Source organism: Podarcis pityusensis (assembly GCF_964106645.2).
Source record: "Podarcis pityusensis genome assembly, chromosome: 11".
In the NCBI taxonomy this organism is placed as follows: Eukaryota; Metazoa; Chordata; class Lepidosauria; order Squamata; family Lacertidae; genus Podarcis; species Podarcis pityusensis.
In genome coordinates this window covers 22,274,871-22,289,805 of record NC_138036.1, presented here as the reverse complement: position 1 = coordinate 22,289,805, position 14,935 = coordinate 22,274,871, and the positions used below count along the sequence as shown (strand labels likewise).

General features: G+C 42.5%; 1 protein-coding gene across 1 annotated transcript; it reads left to right on the top strand.

The window, feature by feature from the left end:
* The first annotated feature begins 2,938 nt into the window (after positions 1-2,938).
* ESM1 (endothelial cell specific molecule 1) lies at positions 2,939-11,395 on the top strand. The gene is made up of 3 exons (XM_080973271.1): positions 2,939-3,490; positions 8,311-8,466; positions 9,766-11,395. Exons 1-3 carry the CDS (start codon positions 3,190-3,192, stop codon positions 9,864-9,866), a joined length of 558 nt encoding a protein of 185 aa, XP_080829397.1. The 5' UTR covers positions 2,939-3,189; the 3' UTR covers positions 9,867-11,395.
* The last annotated feature ends 3,540 nt before the right edge of the window (positions 11,396-14,935 follow it).

Here is a 14,935-nt window from a genome sequence, read left to right as displayed (position 1 = left end):
CCCCGCACTCCCAGGCCTGGTGGAAAAAGGCCTGTAAGGTCTTCCAGGACTCACAGCCAGGAGGGTCTCTAGCCTCTTCAGCAGCCTCAGCTTCTGTAGCTGGAGTCAGTCAGGGCCCTGACCTCCTAGGGCAGGTGGGGAAAGGCCTGCAAATCAGGGAGCAGGTCTTCTGGGACTCACAGTCAAGAGGGACTGAGAGAGGCCCCTGCCTGAAATCCTGGAAAGCCAATACAAGTCAGTGCAGGCAATACTAAGCTATGCCGACCAATTTTCTGATTCAGTATAAGGTAGCTGCCTCTCTTCTTATGGCTTAGGATAGTCCAGCATCATGGTGAGCCAAATTTCGCCATGTGGAGTGGTTGTATAAATGCCCTCTTGATGTGACGTCACTTTATACCTCTTGCTTCTTATCTACAGTGCTTTGGTAGCTTCTGCTCTGAAGCGGCTTATAAATTTGTAATTTTAAAATTAAAAATCAGTTGTCTTGACTCCAAATCACATGTGTTTCGCACAAGGCAAAGCTGAAATCGACAGCCTAGGAAGTGCAGAAGTGCACATTCTGGGCTCACAATAAAGGCTAGGAATAAAACCTGCTTTGTGTATATTCACTCAGTTTGGCATACTTTGCTCCGTGACAATAGTTCAATATTTTCAGAAGTTGTTGGCAAGGAGAAGGCCAAAAGAACAGAAGGAGAGGAAGGGTGTGGGCACTGGGTGGGCCAGTTGGGTTTGCCAGAGAAAAGGAGAAAAGGGAGGGGGAAGAGGTTCTGTGAGTCATCATCACCAACATTCCAACATTCCAAACTGGTTCCAAACGTCTTTGTATTTTCTTGGAAGCCACATTTGGGTAATAGCTTCTATTTTAAAAGAAAATAAATCACACCATGGATGCCACATTCTGGACGAGTTAGATGTTCTTGAATTTGCATAGCAAATCTGCAATCACTTGAAATACCCATGGTCATGACTGCCCAAAGAACCTCTGGTATGTTTGTGACTCTAATGCTCCACATCCCCATAACCCTCTGTCATTCTTGTATTCAATATTTCCCCTGCAATGCAGGAATCTCAACTAACGCATCCATGACAAATGGCTACCCAACCTCTGCTTAAAAACCTCCAAGGAAGGAAAGTCCACAACCTCTCAAGGAAGACCATTCAACTGCCGGAAACTCTTACTGTTAGAAGGTTTTTCCTGATGTTTAGTCGGAATCTCCTTTCTTGTAACTTCAAACCATCGGTTCGAGTCCTATCCTCCAGAGCAGGAAAAAAACCAAGCTTGTTCCCTGTTCCATGTGACAGCCCTTGAGATATTTGAAGATGGCTACCATATCTCCTCTCAGTCTCCTCTTTTCTAGAGGAAAAACATACCCAGCTCCTTCAACCGTACCTCATAAGGCTTGGTTTCCAGCAACTTGACCATCTTGGTTGCCTTCCTCTGCACATGTTCCAGCTTGTCAACATCCTTCTTAAACTGTGGTGCCCAAAATTGGACACAGTACACCGGGTGCGTTTTGACCAGTATTCTGGGTGTGGTTCTTATGTTCTGGAACATCCAAGGAGACTCTCAGGGTGGCTCATGATGACTCAAGAGAAGCAGCTGTTCCAAGGGTCTTGTGCTTCCTTGTGTGAATTCCCCACAAAATGAAACTTTTGCATCTCTCCTGGTGGAGTGTCCATCGCTGAGGATGGGGAGATTGTCTCTGGAACAGGCAGGAGCAAGGCAGTGAGAAGTGAACAGCACTTACATGTCATGCTCCTTACCCACTGTTGTCATGTTCAAAATTGCTTTAAGTGGCACTTAATAATAGAAACGTGAAAAGATTCAAATTCCTAATTAGAAGTAAGAAAGGCCCATCGCCTTCCAAGGTTTATTTCTCTTCAGCAATGATTCTCATGAGTAGAGTATCTCTGTCCTACCTCCTGAGTTTGAGCAGCTGTTCTCTTGGCACTTCCTTGCAATGGCTTTGAAAGCCTGAATGCCATTTGAACAGAAAGAAATGTGAACATTTAGCCTTGGTTTTCTCCAATGGACGACCTGAAATTTCTCCACCAGAGTCAATGGAGTTCAGGAGCAGGAGGTTGCGTTGTTTCAGCCTCACCTGGCACACACTTGACACTGCCTGCATGCAGATCAGATGCTCTAACGCTCAGCTGCAGCCCTTCCCTGTGGCCTTAAGATAACTTGGAGCCTTGGCAGAGAATCATGCCCATAAATTGGTCCTCTGCTCCTGGGAACAGCAAATCAGCCAAAAGATACCGAACTGATAACTGTCAGATATCTGAAGGTGAAAACACAAGACCTTGACACCTATCTTACTTTGTTGTCTTTGGCATGTCTCTTTGAACACAGTGCCTCAGTTAACTACCTAACCTAAATGTTGACAGGATTATTCTTTTTGTTCTAAATAAGAGTTACCTTTAGCAGGTGTGCTACCATATTTTTTCTTTAAAGCGCCCTTCTCCAACCGGGGTTCCTCCAGATGTTGTTGGAGCACAACTCCCATGAACATTGGCCATGCTGGCCAGGACTGATGGGACCCACTGTCCAAAACATCTGGAAGGTCAGGGAAGGTTACTTTAAAGTAACAAGACATCGCTTTACATTACCAAGGTTGGTAGCAGGGGTTTAGAAAATGAATTGACCATGGCAGCTATGTAGTTTGCTATGCGATCTCTCTTTCTGACTTCGGGAGCTGCTTTTGTGAGTGGAAAGGGTGATTTGCAAGGGGATCGAGCCAATGTTGTCCTGAAGGAAAGGTATGTAACCTACTACTGCTCTTCCTCCCCACCCCACCCCCGTGCACTTTTCTGGCAGACATCCTTGAGCATTTGAGACGGATATGAGAGTTTTCAGCCCTCACTGGAAAACAACCCAACTAAACATAACAGATTACATCAGCTCAGGCTTTTCAATTCCTGGATGGCAGCAGCGTGCTAATCCAACCTTCATCCTGGATTTCGCAAAGTAAAACAAGGGAGGCTGGCAAGAAGACAGCTTGAGGAAATTGACGACGGCAGGCCTGGTGAGCAGTAGGCTGTATAAAGGCTCAAAAAACTGCAAGCTGATCTCCCAGCTACTACTTCTGGTCCTTCACTGCTACGTCCCAGCAGCAGCAGAAGACCTCAGAGCTAAATTTCTCAACCTGCTCTTCTGCAGTGGAAACCGTGCACCTAGCACCAAAAGACATGAATCGTTTTTTGGTCTTCACTCTCTTTTTGGTACCCACGAATGCTGGACCTACTTGGAGTACCAAGTATGCTGTGGACTGCCCCGAGTCCTGCAACAGCAGTGAATGCAAAAGCCTGGTGCACTGTAAGAAGCAGGTGTTGGATGACTGCGGCTGCTGCAGAGTCTGTGCTGCAGCCTTGGGAGAGACGTGCTACCGGACCGTCGCAGGGATGGACGGCGTGAAATGCGGCCCCGGATTGAAGTGCCAGTTTTTTTCCGAAGAGGATGATTTTGGTGACGAGTTCGGTATCTGCAAAGGTAAAGGACAGTCGCTCGATAAAACTGCCAGTCATGACAATTAGGATGATACTACTCTCCATGTGTAGTGGCTGGTGATTTCATCCAGAAATACACAATTAGTACTCTTTATTTTAAAAGCAACAGCAACACCCATCCACATTTGAATTATCCTGGCATAGCAAAAGCCTCCCTGAGATGGAGACAGACACATATGGTTATTTATTGCTAAATCAATATTATGTCTAGTGCTTTCATTTCACAGTTTGGTAAGGTAGGTTGTAATTTCTATGTTTTGCAAATGGAGGCTGAGGCAGGGTTGCTTGAGGCTGCCAGTGAAATCTATGGCTGAGGTAGGTCTTAAACCTAACCAACTCTTATTTTGGCCCCGTACCTTCCAGAAACTACCCAGGGCTTATCCATTTGGAAAAGGACACTTTTATCAGGAACAACATTTAGTGATTGACTGGGAGAGATGCACAGAGCGAAAATCTCTCAGGAGGGTGGTCCTAGGTGAAGATGTCCGACCAGAAGCATAGATGACCAAGAGAACGTAGTCTGCACTCCACAACAGGAGTTGTGGTACAAAAGATTTGTGGGGTGAAGATACAGGGTGATATTCAACGTTAGTCATACTCAGACCCGTTGAAATTAATGGGCACGACTAATTTAGGTCGATTAATGCCAATGAGTCTACTCAGAATAACACTGAATTGGATGCAATCTGTTTTCTTGAACCAGAAAAAGCTATCCCAGGTGTGCAGAGCTTCCATAGCATCAAGATGGGTGCTGTGAGCCTTCATATCCCTGCAGGTGCCTCTCCCCCCCTCCCCAGCACCTAACAGGTGCTTTGTACTGTCAGAGATACAGCCCTTCTTGGCACCAACTTTGTTAGAAGCAATGTACATACTTTGTCAGATAAAGGTAATACAATTTTTGACTGTTCCGCTTCAGGCTGCCCATGAGGTGTGCATGAACTTTTTTTTAAAAAAAAATGCTGAATGCCGTCTCATATTAAAATGTTAAACCTTTTTCTCTAATGAACTAGTTTGATACTAGTTTGACATATATGGGCAGAATCTTTTTTTTCTTTCCTTTCTCTTTTATTGTTTTTATATTCCATCCTTTTCTCCAAGGAGCTCAAAATAGCATAAATGGTTCTGCCCCTCTTCTTTTAATCCCCACAACAGCCCTTTGAGGTAGGTTAGGCTGAGAGGCAGTGACTGGCCCAAGTGAGCTTCATGATGAAATGTGGATTTGAACCCTGGTCTCTCAGGCCCTCTCAGACACTCTAACCACTATAATATACAGGGAGCTCATTTAAAAAATGCATTCTCCCATCTCCAGTCTGAAATTGTATACACTAGTCCAACCTACCACTTTTACTCTGCTTAATATGTAACCTAATATACAGATTGTTAGGTGCCTGGAAATGTACAGAAGTATAGCGTTCTGATCAAGGGAAGTCATGGTACAGCTCTGTTCTGACTTGGTGGGATCACACCTGTGCCACAATTTATGAAGGATATTGACAAGCTGGAACACGTGCAGAGGAGGGCAACCAAGATGATCAAGGGTCTGGAAACCAAGCCCTATGATGTATGGTTGAAGGAACTTGGTATATTTAGCATGGTAAAGGGGAGATGTGATAGCCATCTTCAAATAACTAAAAGCCCGTCACATGGAGGATGGAGCAAGCTACGACCCAAACCAATGGTTTCAAGTTATAAGGAAGGAGACTCCAACTAAACGTCAGGAAGAACTTTCTGAGAGAAAGAGATTGGATGGCCATTGACAGTTGAGATTCTTGCAGTGTCAGGGGTTTGGACTAGATGACTCTATAGGTCTTTTCCAATTCTATGATTCTATGAAAATGTACATGTCCTTATGGTTTCTGCCCAGGGGGTAATAGCTTTTGGAAGCTGGATTTTGGATTCCTCAAAGCTGGCTACTAAAAAAGACATTATTATTTATAGGATTCTGATGGCCTAAGTGATTTGAAACGCAGGTTAGTATGCTTGCACATGAGCCAATAAAGACAGTGCAGGAAGGCAGGTCATTCCCAGGTAAGTATACTTAGGATTGCAAGGACTGCATCCTTAAAGTCTAGACATATTCCCTGGGAGTTAATCTCATTTGATGTTCTCAGCACTCTCTTTGCACTAAAAGTGCACCCATTGTGCATTTAAAGCCCATGTCTCTCCCTTAAAGACTTCTGGGAACTGTAGTTTATTAAGGATGCTGTGAACTGTAGCTCTATGAGGGTGGAACTAGATTCCCAGGAATGGTTCTTCGGGGAACCATTTGCTTTAAATGTGCATCAGTATGCTTTAAATGTACGCTGCAGATCGTAAGTCAGTGGAAACATGATCACTGATAGTGAACTTATGTTATAACTGGCACTATCAGTACGCCAGACCAGGGGTGCCAACTTGAATAAAATATTGTGGGGGCCCAGGTAAGCCCCACCCTGCAAAATTGATCACATGACGCAGTGCACAAACACCATTTGAATGGGAATGCCCATCAACTTTGCGGCGGCCCAGCCCCCTCAAATATTTTGTTGTGGGGGACCGAAAGCCTCATGGTCTCTAGGAGTGGTGTCTTTGCACCAGAGGCTTGGGAGAATCCAAAGTTTATAGAACTGCAACAACAACAACATTGGACTACTGACTGAGGGGTGGGGGGAATGGAATGGCGTGTCTAGTAATCTGAATAGGATCACTGGGCATGACAACATTATGTTGCAGGTCCCATGCATTTACTTAGGTGCTTAGGCTTGCAGGCTTACGTTTTGATCCAATGGGGAACGAGAACCTTCCTGTAAAATAAGCTTCAAACCAGCTAATCACCTGTTTGAAAGAGGCTGGGAGTCAGAGGAGGTGCTGCAGTCAGTTTCCCACACTTTTTCCCAAGCAGCCTGATTACAGCTTATTAAAGAGCTACGCAAGAGCAGCCTGGAATGGGTTGTGTGGGACCCTGAAAAGGTTCACATGCAAGAATTCCTCACCCATCTACGAAAGCATGTCCCTGTAGGTGATGAGTCCTAGTTGGAAGGAGGTACTTGAGTGGTTTCTTAGGCAAGGCTTAAATGACTTTTGAGGTTGCTTCCAGAGTCCAGACAGCCTGTTCACTGCTCATTTCTCCTAATTTGTTTGCAGGGAGATTAGAGAATCTTTGGAGATTTATTGAGCATTCATTCTGATATGTTTGCAGGGAGGTTATGGGGCGTTGCATCAAGCACATGTTTTCTCATGCACTTCCATGCATTCCTGCCCCCATCACTTTTTTTTATAACAAGTAGTTTGGGGGTTTTGGGGGTGGGGGGAATAGGGGGCAGCTATGTTGCGAAAGACCTCCCAACCAACTTGAATTGCATCCCTGAATTTGCCAGTAAGTGAATGAATCCCACTCAAAAATAGCAACTGCCTGGAAGCCCCCTGAGTCTCCCTTGCACAATATATATGGTGGTGCGGTCACTGCAAGTGAAGAGTAATTAGAAGAGATTCATAGGAGTACAATTCTTATGTGTGTTTTAGCCAATGGAGATTTTATGTTTGCATTTCAAATGGATGTAAATGAAAACCCGCTTCACGGCCTGCTTTCATTTCAGGAGCGTGGAATTGCTTTCTGCTGCTGCGTCAAAGCAGCATCCAACATCTTGCAACGGGAGTGACCTTTTAGTTGTCTTCCTGGCACATTATCAAGCTTTAAATATGTAGTGGTTAGTGTCAGACTTTGGCTGGGGTGTGGGGATATGGCTTCAGATCTCCACTCAGCTACAAAGCTCACTGGGTAACTTGGGGCCGTCACTATTTGTGGTAAGAAGGAAAGGCCATCTTGTAATTTTTGCTTTTTCATTTCCTGTTCCATTCACACCAAAACAGCCTCTGTCAGTAAACCATGGCATCCAGCTTCGCTTGTTTAGTCCACTGCTTAAATGCTATAGTCCAGCATAGCAAATGGGAGAGGGCAGTGCGGTTCTGTGGCACTTACCATCTAAAACTCCCAAAAATATTCAGTAGATAAAAACGCTAATGCAGATCATATAGAGGACCATAGGCAATGTTCTGTATTATAATACAGAGAGAGAAAACCATACTGCTACAGGAGTCCTGATCTGGTGGGTGATGGGGGAAAGCCCTAGACAGGGCTGCTGGACAAAGGCATTTTCCTGCCTGAGGTACAGCATCAAAAAGCAACAGCCTCCCTCCCCAAAAAGCCAAAATACAAGGGACCCAAACCTGGCAAATATTTTGGCAATTTAGGCAGAATATCCCACAAGCAGCTTTCCTTTTCCTTGGCAGCAGCAATTCAATCACAACAAAGCTCGCTAACCTAATAAATCTAATAAATAACGTAACAATTTGTTACTTCATGACACGGCAGAGATAACTGTTTAATTCCAACCAGTTTATCTCTAGCTAGCAGCCTTTGTTCCTCCTGATTATATATTTTTAGAAGATTGAAATCTGTGTTTAGCCTTCAGGAAAGGCAAAGGAAACAATTTAACTGAACATATCTTTTGCAAGTAATAAAGTAATATTATTAACATGCTTGCAACTGTGGAAAATATATGAAGAGATATAAACACACACATGTTGGCATTGTTGCTTTTTTGCTTCTTGAATTGCTTTCATTATTGCTTTTCAAATTGTTTTATTATGAAGATCTTTGAATCATTAAGGGGGGGAGAGAAGTGAAGTTCAAGGTATATAATCAGAGTCTTCCATATCATAGAATCATAGAATTGTAGAACTGGAAAGTCTCCAAAGGGTCATCTAGTCTAACCGCCTCTGATTCATAATAGATTCACTGCTGTTTCTTTTTCTGTCTTCCAGAGTGTCCGTATGGGACCTATGGACTGGAGTGCCGAAGAACCTGCAACTGCCAGTCTGGCATATGCGACAGAGTAACTGGGAAATGTCTGAAATTTTCATTTTTCCAACTGGCTGCATCAAAGCCCCCCAGCAGACTAAAGCTAATTCCACATGCAGGTATGTGTTAATTTCTCAAAGCAGGAATGGGGAAACTGGTCCCTGCAGACGTTGTTGGACTCCACCTCTTGTCTGTTCCAGCCGGCATAGACAACAGCCAATAATGATGAGAGCTGTAGCGCAACCATGTCTGGAGGTTCCCATCCAAGCAGTAGAGCATCCTCCTGTGGAAGTGTGTTGAATGAACAGGAGCTGTGCATGAGCACCATGGCACTATGCAGGGGAGCTTTCTGATAGGAGCATCTGAGCATAGGAAACTGCCTTATACCAAGTCAGATCAATGGCCATCTATGTTGACCAGCAATAGTTCTCCAGGGTTTCAGACAGAAGACCCCCGCTGGAGAAACCAGGGGATGAACTGGGGGCTTTCTGCATCTGTTGGCCGGCAAGACTCCTTGCTGCCTTTGTCCCAAGAGATTAACATAGTTGTGCTTTGGAGATCCATAACACCCAGTCATCAGACTACACAACCACATGCACCTCTCCAGGGCTGCATGTGCAAGTAACTTACTTTGCATGCACAGCCTTGTTGAAGGGCATGGGTAGGCAACCTAAGGCCCAGGGGCCAGATGCGGCCCAATCATCTTCTCAATCCGGCCTGGGGACGGTCTGGGAATCAGTGTGTTTTTACATGAGTAGAATGTGTCCTTTTATTTAAAATGCATCTCTGGGTTATTTGTGGGGCTTAGGAATTCATTCATTTTATTTTTTTAAATAGTCCGCCCCCCCCACAAGGTCTGAGGGACAGTGGTGCTGCTGAAAAAGTTTGCTGACCCCTGTTGAAGGGCATAGAATCATAGCGTCATTGAATTGTAGAGTTGGAAGGGACCCCTGAGGCAGATTGGTTAGATCAGTGCTTCCCAAACTTTGGTCTCCAGCTGTTTTTGGACTACAATTCCCTGACCACTGGTCTTGCTGGCTAGGGATGATGGGAGTTGTAGTCCAAAAACAGCTGGACACCCAAGTTTGGGTTAGATCTATGTATGGTAGTGGGAGATATTGCACAGAATGATGTCCAGATGCATTGTTAAGCTGAAGACTAGAAGAGGATGGAGGGACAAGGTCTCCATGATTGTAGCCATGATACAAATCTTCTAGATCTGGTGTGCAGAACCTGTGGTCCTCCCCATATTGCTGAACTACAACTCCCATCATCCATCGCCATCGACCATGCTTGCTGGGGCAGATGGAGTTGTAGTTCAGCAGCATCTGGAGGGCCAACGGTTCCCTGTTCTAGATGAAGACACAAAGGAATGGGGGGAAATTATTTAATAATCTTTCTCTATTTTAAACTTTCAGAGAATGACATGGGATCCGGTGATGGCAATTCTGTAAAAGAGGATTTTGTCAAAGAAAAAGCCATTAACTCTCCAATAACGAAATGGCTAAACCCTCGCTGATATTAGCCTATATAGGAAGGACTTTCAAAACTGATGTGCTTTCTTCACATTTATAATGAATGTTCAGCAATCTGCTCCAGCAAAGGAAATAGTAATGTATAATAAACAAATAACCGAATCCAGTCTGTAACTTCAAGAAAAGAGTATAAGACTGTGTACAGTGTACATGTTTTAAAGAACACATCTTAATTGTCATTAGAATACTAAAGTACATTATGAACTGTTGAATGTAAACTTTTTTGAAAGGACACATGAATCTAGGAGTCATCTCAAATCTGCAAGCTCTACACAAAATATTCATTCATTTAAAACATAGGAATTCTATGGTGACAGAAGTCCACCAAAGTTAGGAAATGTAAATTTTATAGCTGATATCCTGGTAGACTGATGAATGTAATAAAAGGGACTAAAATCAGTATTAATTTTGAATATGAAGACTACAGTCTTACGCATATTGACATGGAAGTAAGAGCCATGGAATTCAGTGACACTTATTTTTGTGTAAGCATGCCTAGGATCAGGCTGCACAGTCACTATTCAAGACACAGCTAAACTTGCAGGCAGTTGAATCCTGTGTATGTTTACTTGGAGTTACATGCTACTATGTTCAATGGGCCTTACTCTCTGGTAAGTGCGCATTGCTGCCTTTACCCAATTGAAAATGTGTCCATGCCCTTAGGTGCCCTTCGTTCAGTGTTAAATGGTGGCTTAAAATCACATATTTCAGTGATATAAATCCCATCAAATTCAATGGGATTAAGGCCACTTGTCTGCAGGATTGCACCCTCATATTTTTATTAGGTTCCTTTTACACAGGAAAGACCACCAGCTAACTTTCCACAGCTCATAATACACATCTCAACTGTGACAAACCCAGGCAGATTTACAGCAGTTTTAAACAGTGATTCAACTGCTAAGTAGATTATATGAGCTACTGATTATGTAAAAACACTAGAGCAAATATTGTAAATAATGCATCTGTGGAAACAGAATGAAGGAAGCTGGAATTAAAATGAACTTTCTGTAGGAGACGTGGAGTTTTTATAAGAGGAAACTCTTACAGGTCATCAAAGTATAAAAAATAAGTTAGGGGCAGCCCCTTAGGCCTCTTAATGTATTTATTGGTGCTGAACCAATTTTTCCCTGCTGCAGTAGACCAACATTTAGACTGGCTTCAATTTGTAAGGCTGAGTTGTCAGTCTGAAGACGGGAGTTCACAATGGAAGCGCCAACACAATCAGCAGCACAGAAAAGTGCAAACAATTCCTGTGTAAGTCAATGGATCATTTCGAAGCAAGTCAGATTTGAGGCTCCTCCGGGAAATTTTTTAGTCAAATAAATGTGGTTTGGCAGGCATAATGAGAGAGTTTATTTAAATAGTGCTGTGAATACTTTCATGAATTTAGTTCTTTTATTGTTGCTCTTTGTCAGATATTTGTGACTATGATGGATCTTTGAATGTGCATGTAATAAGCTCAATGTTTATAAGTGTCTATGTGTATTATTGCCCAATAAATCAGATAGAAACATATTGCTTCCACATTCTGTTCATGATAGTTAGGGGTGATGTGAGTTGTAGTCTGACAACATCTGGAAGGCCACACGTTAGCCATCCCTACAATACCTGATGTCACAATATGCTGTGATCCTTTAAACAACAACAAGTGTCAGAGATTGAAACTGGAACCTTCTGCATGTAATCTAATTTTGAGTTACATTCCTTTTTCCATTTTTAAGGCAGAGCAAAACCAGCTCAGTCGGTAAAACATGAGACTCAGTCTCAGGGTTACGGGTTCAAGCCCCACATTGGGCAAAAGATTCGTGTGTTGCAGGGGGTGTGGTCCCTTAACGGTAAAGGTAAAGGGATCCCTGACCATTAGGTCCAGTCATGGCCGACTCTGGGGCTGTGGTGCTCATCTTGCTTTATTGGCCGAGGGAGCCGGCGTACAACTTCCGGGTCATGTGGCCAGCATGACTAAGCCGCTTCTGGCAAACCAGAGCAGCGCACGGAAACACCGTTTACCTTCCCGCCGGAGTGGTACCTATTTATCTACTTGCACTTTGACATGCTTTCGAACTGCTAGGTTGGCAGGAGCAGGGACTGAGCAACGGGAGCTCACCTCCGTCGCGGGGATTCGAACTGCTGACCTGCTGATTGACAAGTCCTAGGCTCTGTGGTTTAACCCACAGCGCCACCCGCGTCCCTTACAACTCTACAATTCTATGGTTCTATACACTGGAAAATTGATTTATTTCACTTGAGGTCTCCATTTCTAATTATTGGGGGCCCCTTTCACCTCAAACAGCTTCCTCTTTAGTGAGACAATCCTGGCTTCTGTAGAGGTCATTGGATAAAGGCTGGTCTTGAAGGCTGGTCAATGTCATGCAACGGTGGCTGGAGGCATAATCCAAAATGCATTCTATAAAAGGTTCTGACACAATCAGTGACTAAGGATCACATACCCACAACAGAGAGCTGAATGAGGCCGGAATGCATTCTGAATCTTGTCATACTGAATAAAGGATAAAAAGACTCCATAAATTGATCAGTTTGCTGCCTTCCTTCTCTAGTTTACAGTATTTGCAAGCATGGCTCTGTAGGTGAAATCCTATGCCATAGGAAAGTTTGTCAATTTCAGTTTATTGTTTTTCCTGTTTTAAGATCAGTTGCCCAAATTTTGAGGGGTTTTTTTAAAGCTCTCATAAAAAATCATCAGAATCTTAATGTGAATTTCTCCTGATATAAATATTTTTGTATGCAATTTTGCCTAACATGCACATTTTTGCAAAGCATATTTCCCCCAATATTTATATTTTCCTTAATCGTATTTATTCTTGCATACTATTTCACTGATATATGCATTTATATGCACACTTTCTCCTAGTATGTAAAGTTTTGCACACATTGCTTAAAAGGACAACTGTGTCGTGTTTGCACACTGTTTTGGACAATGCAAATTAAGCAGCTTCATTTTAAAGGGGGACTGAATTAAATTCCCCCCCCCCCATCTCTAAGAGGACTTGGACAATGGGACTTCCCCTTCTCATGCCCGCAGTCCCACTGCTCTGGAGTGTCCCCCCAGCTCTTCAGAGATTGATCTTCTTCCTTTTTATAACTCGGTGACATACACACTGCTGTTAATAAGTTTAAAAATAAATAAAGCTATTCTAATGACAATTTAAGGTTACAAAATTGTAGCTAGTGTAGTTCAGGCTGAAACACAAATAGCTCAAAATTCATGGGCACGAGTATGAAAAACTGACTTCCTTATCACTGTCATCAGAGGATCAGCATGAATAGAACTTTTATAGGGTGCAAAAGAGCATGGATTAATCCATCTCCGGGGTGCCAAAGCATATATTTTCAATGAAAATACCATTATTAACACCTGCACACAGCATCGGATGTCTTTAAATGGTCTGTTTTTGATCACCACAATGTTTTGAAAGTATTTCCTGACACCTGGGAATTTGGTAAATATTTCCTGTTTTTATTGTGTCTAGAGAAAACAGGAATTTTCCAAGTTGAAACTGGTTCATTGACAGGCTCTTAGAAGGCTTACAGTTGGGTATTTATGGATGTGTTTTGCTTGTCATAAGAGGTCAAAACGAAACTATCTGATTTTGGGGTTCCTCTGAATAAATGATCTCTTGGAAGAAAAACGCAATTGAATGAAATGATTGTGCTAACGCTATATTAATTTTTATAGGTTTTGACATTATTCAAAATACTGACAGAGATCTGCAACCATGCAAACATATTTTTAATGTGCAATGCTTTGTCGGTAGTCCCTTAATGATTCACACAGGAAAACCACACGTGCAGACTTTCATACATCCCATTTATCTTTTCATTCTTTATGACTGCTATCCTAAACGCCAGAAGTTAGTTCTGTATCAATATGCATAGGAGTGCACTGACAATGCAGAGTACTGAATGAATGAATGAAATCTTTATTGCTAAAAGCTGTAAGCCATCACAATTGGTCACAATGCGTAAAATACAAATAATTAATTTAAAACTGAACAGCAACAACAGCAAAGCAAACATACAGAAATGCAAAATATCACACCTGCATAGGTTAAAGCACTCCACTTCTCACACACACCCTTATGATACTTGTCTTGGTGCTTAGCTCTCAACTTACTTGCAGCCAAGGCAAATTTTGCAATCTGTGTGCAGTTATAAATATGGTACGTTATTGCCAGCCAGAAAAATAGAGATTTGCTCAAGGGGAGGTCAACTGGAGAGAGAGAGCAAAGGATGTAATCAAGGAATTTTTGTCTAGGGGATGTATATAAAGGGCATCGTAGCAAAAAGGGTTGAATGTCCTCAACGTCTCCCGACTCAAAGATGCATAGTCTTTGGTACACAGGAGTGTTATTAAATCTTCCCATTGGAGTAATATTATTTATTCATTAATCCTTCTTATACTTCACTCTTTCTCCTGCTATTGCTAAGGATGGCTAACAACAGTTTTAAAACACGATGAAAATATTCTAAAACTTAACCACAAATAAATACAACACAGAACAATCACATACACAGAACAAGAACACTGACATAGGCTGCAATCTTCTGAACATTTAAGTGGAAGTTACAGTTAGGAAATACAGTGTGTCTTAACTTTTGAGTAGCCACAGATAGAATATGTTGTGCAGTTAACAGTCGGTCACTGTTGTGCTGATGATGCTTGTCTTTTCAGTTCACAGCACCTCTTTCTTCCTCCAGTAAGTCACAATACCTAAATTCTGCCTATTTTGTGTTTGTTCTTTGTACACAATTGATTTCTTGTTTTTACACCAATGTACAAATGAAATGTTTATGGTAACACAAAACGCACATTATCCTATCATTCCAAAACATGATGAAAAGCAACCAATGTTCCAAAAGCTTATTTGCTTTGCTCATTAGATGCTCCTTCTCAAATATGTCCTCTTAACCATTACTATTTCAGAACAGATTTTATCAAACATTCTGCTGCAGGTGGAGGGTTACTTTTCTTCCATTTTTTGGCTATGGAGATTTTCCGCTGCTGTCACTAAGTTAACTATTACTTCAGAGTCTA

Excerpts from the sequence above, each read along its gene's own strand:
- ESM1 (XM_080973271.1), top strand. The coding sequence starts at position 3,190 with ATGAATCGTTTTTTGGTCTTCACTCTCTTTTTGGTACCCACGAATGCT. Across the intron at positions 3,491-8,310 it reads CGAGTTCGGTATCTGCAAAG|AGTGTCCGTATGGGACCTAT; the intron begins GTAAAGGACAGT and ends TCTGTCTTCCAG. Across the intron at positions 8,467-9,765 it reads AAAGCTAATTCCACATGCAG|AGAATGACATGGGATCCGGT; the intron begins GTATGTGTTAAT and ends TTAAACTTTCAG.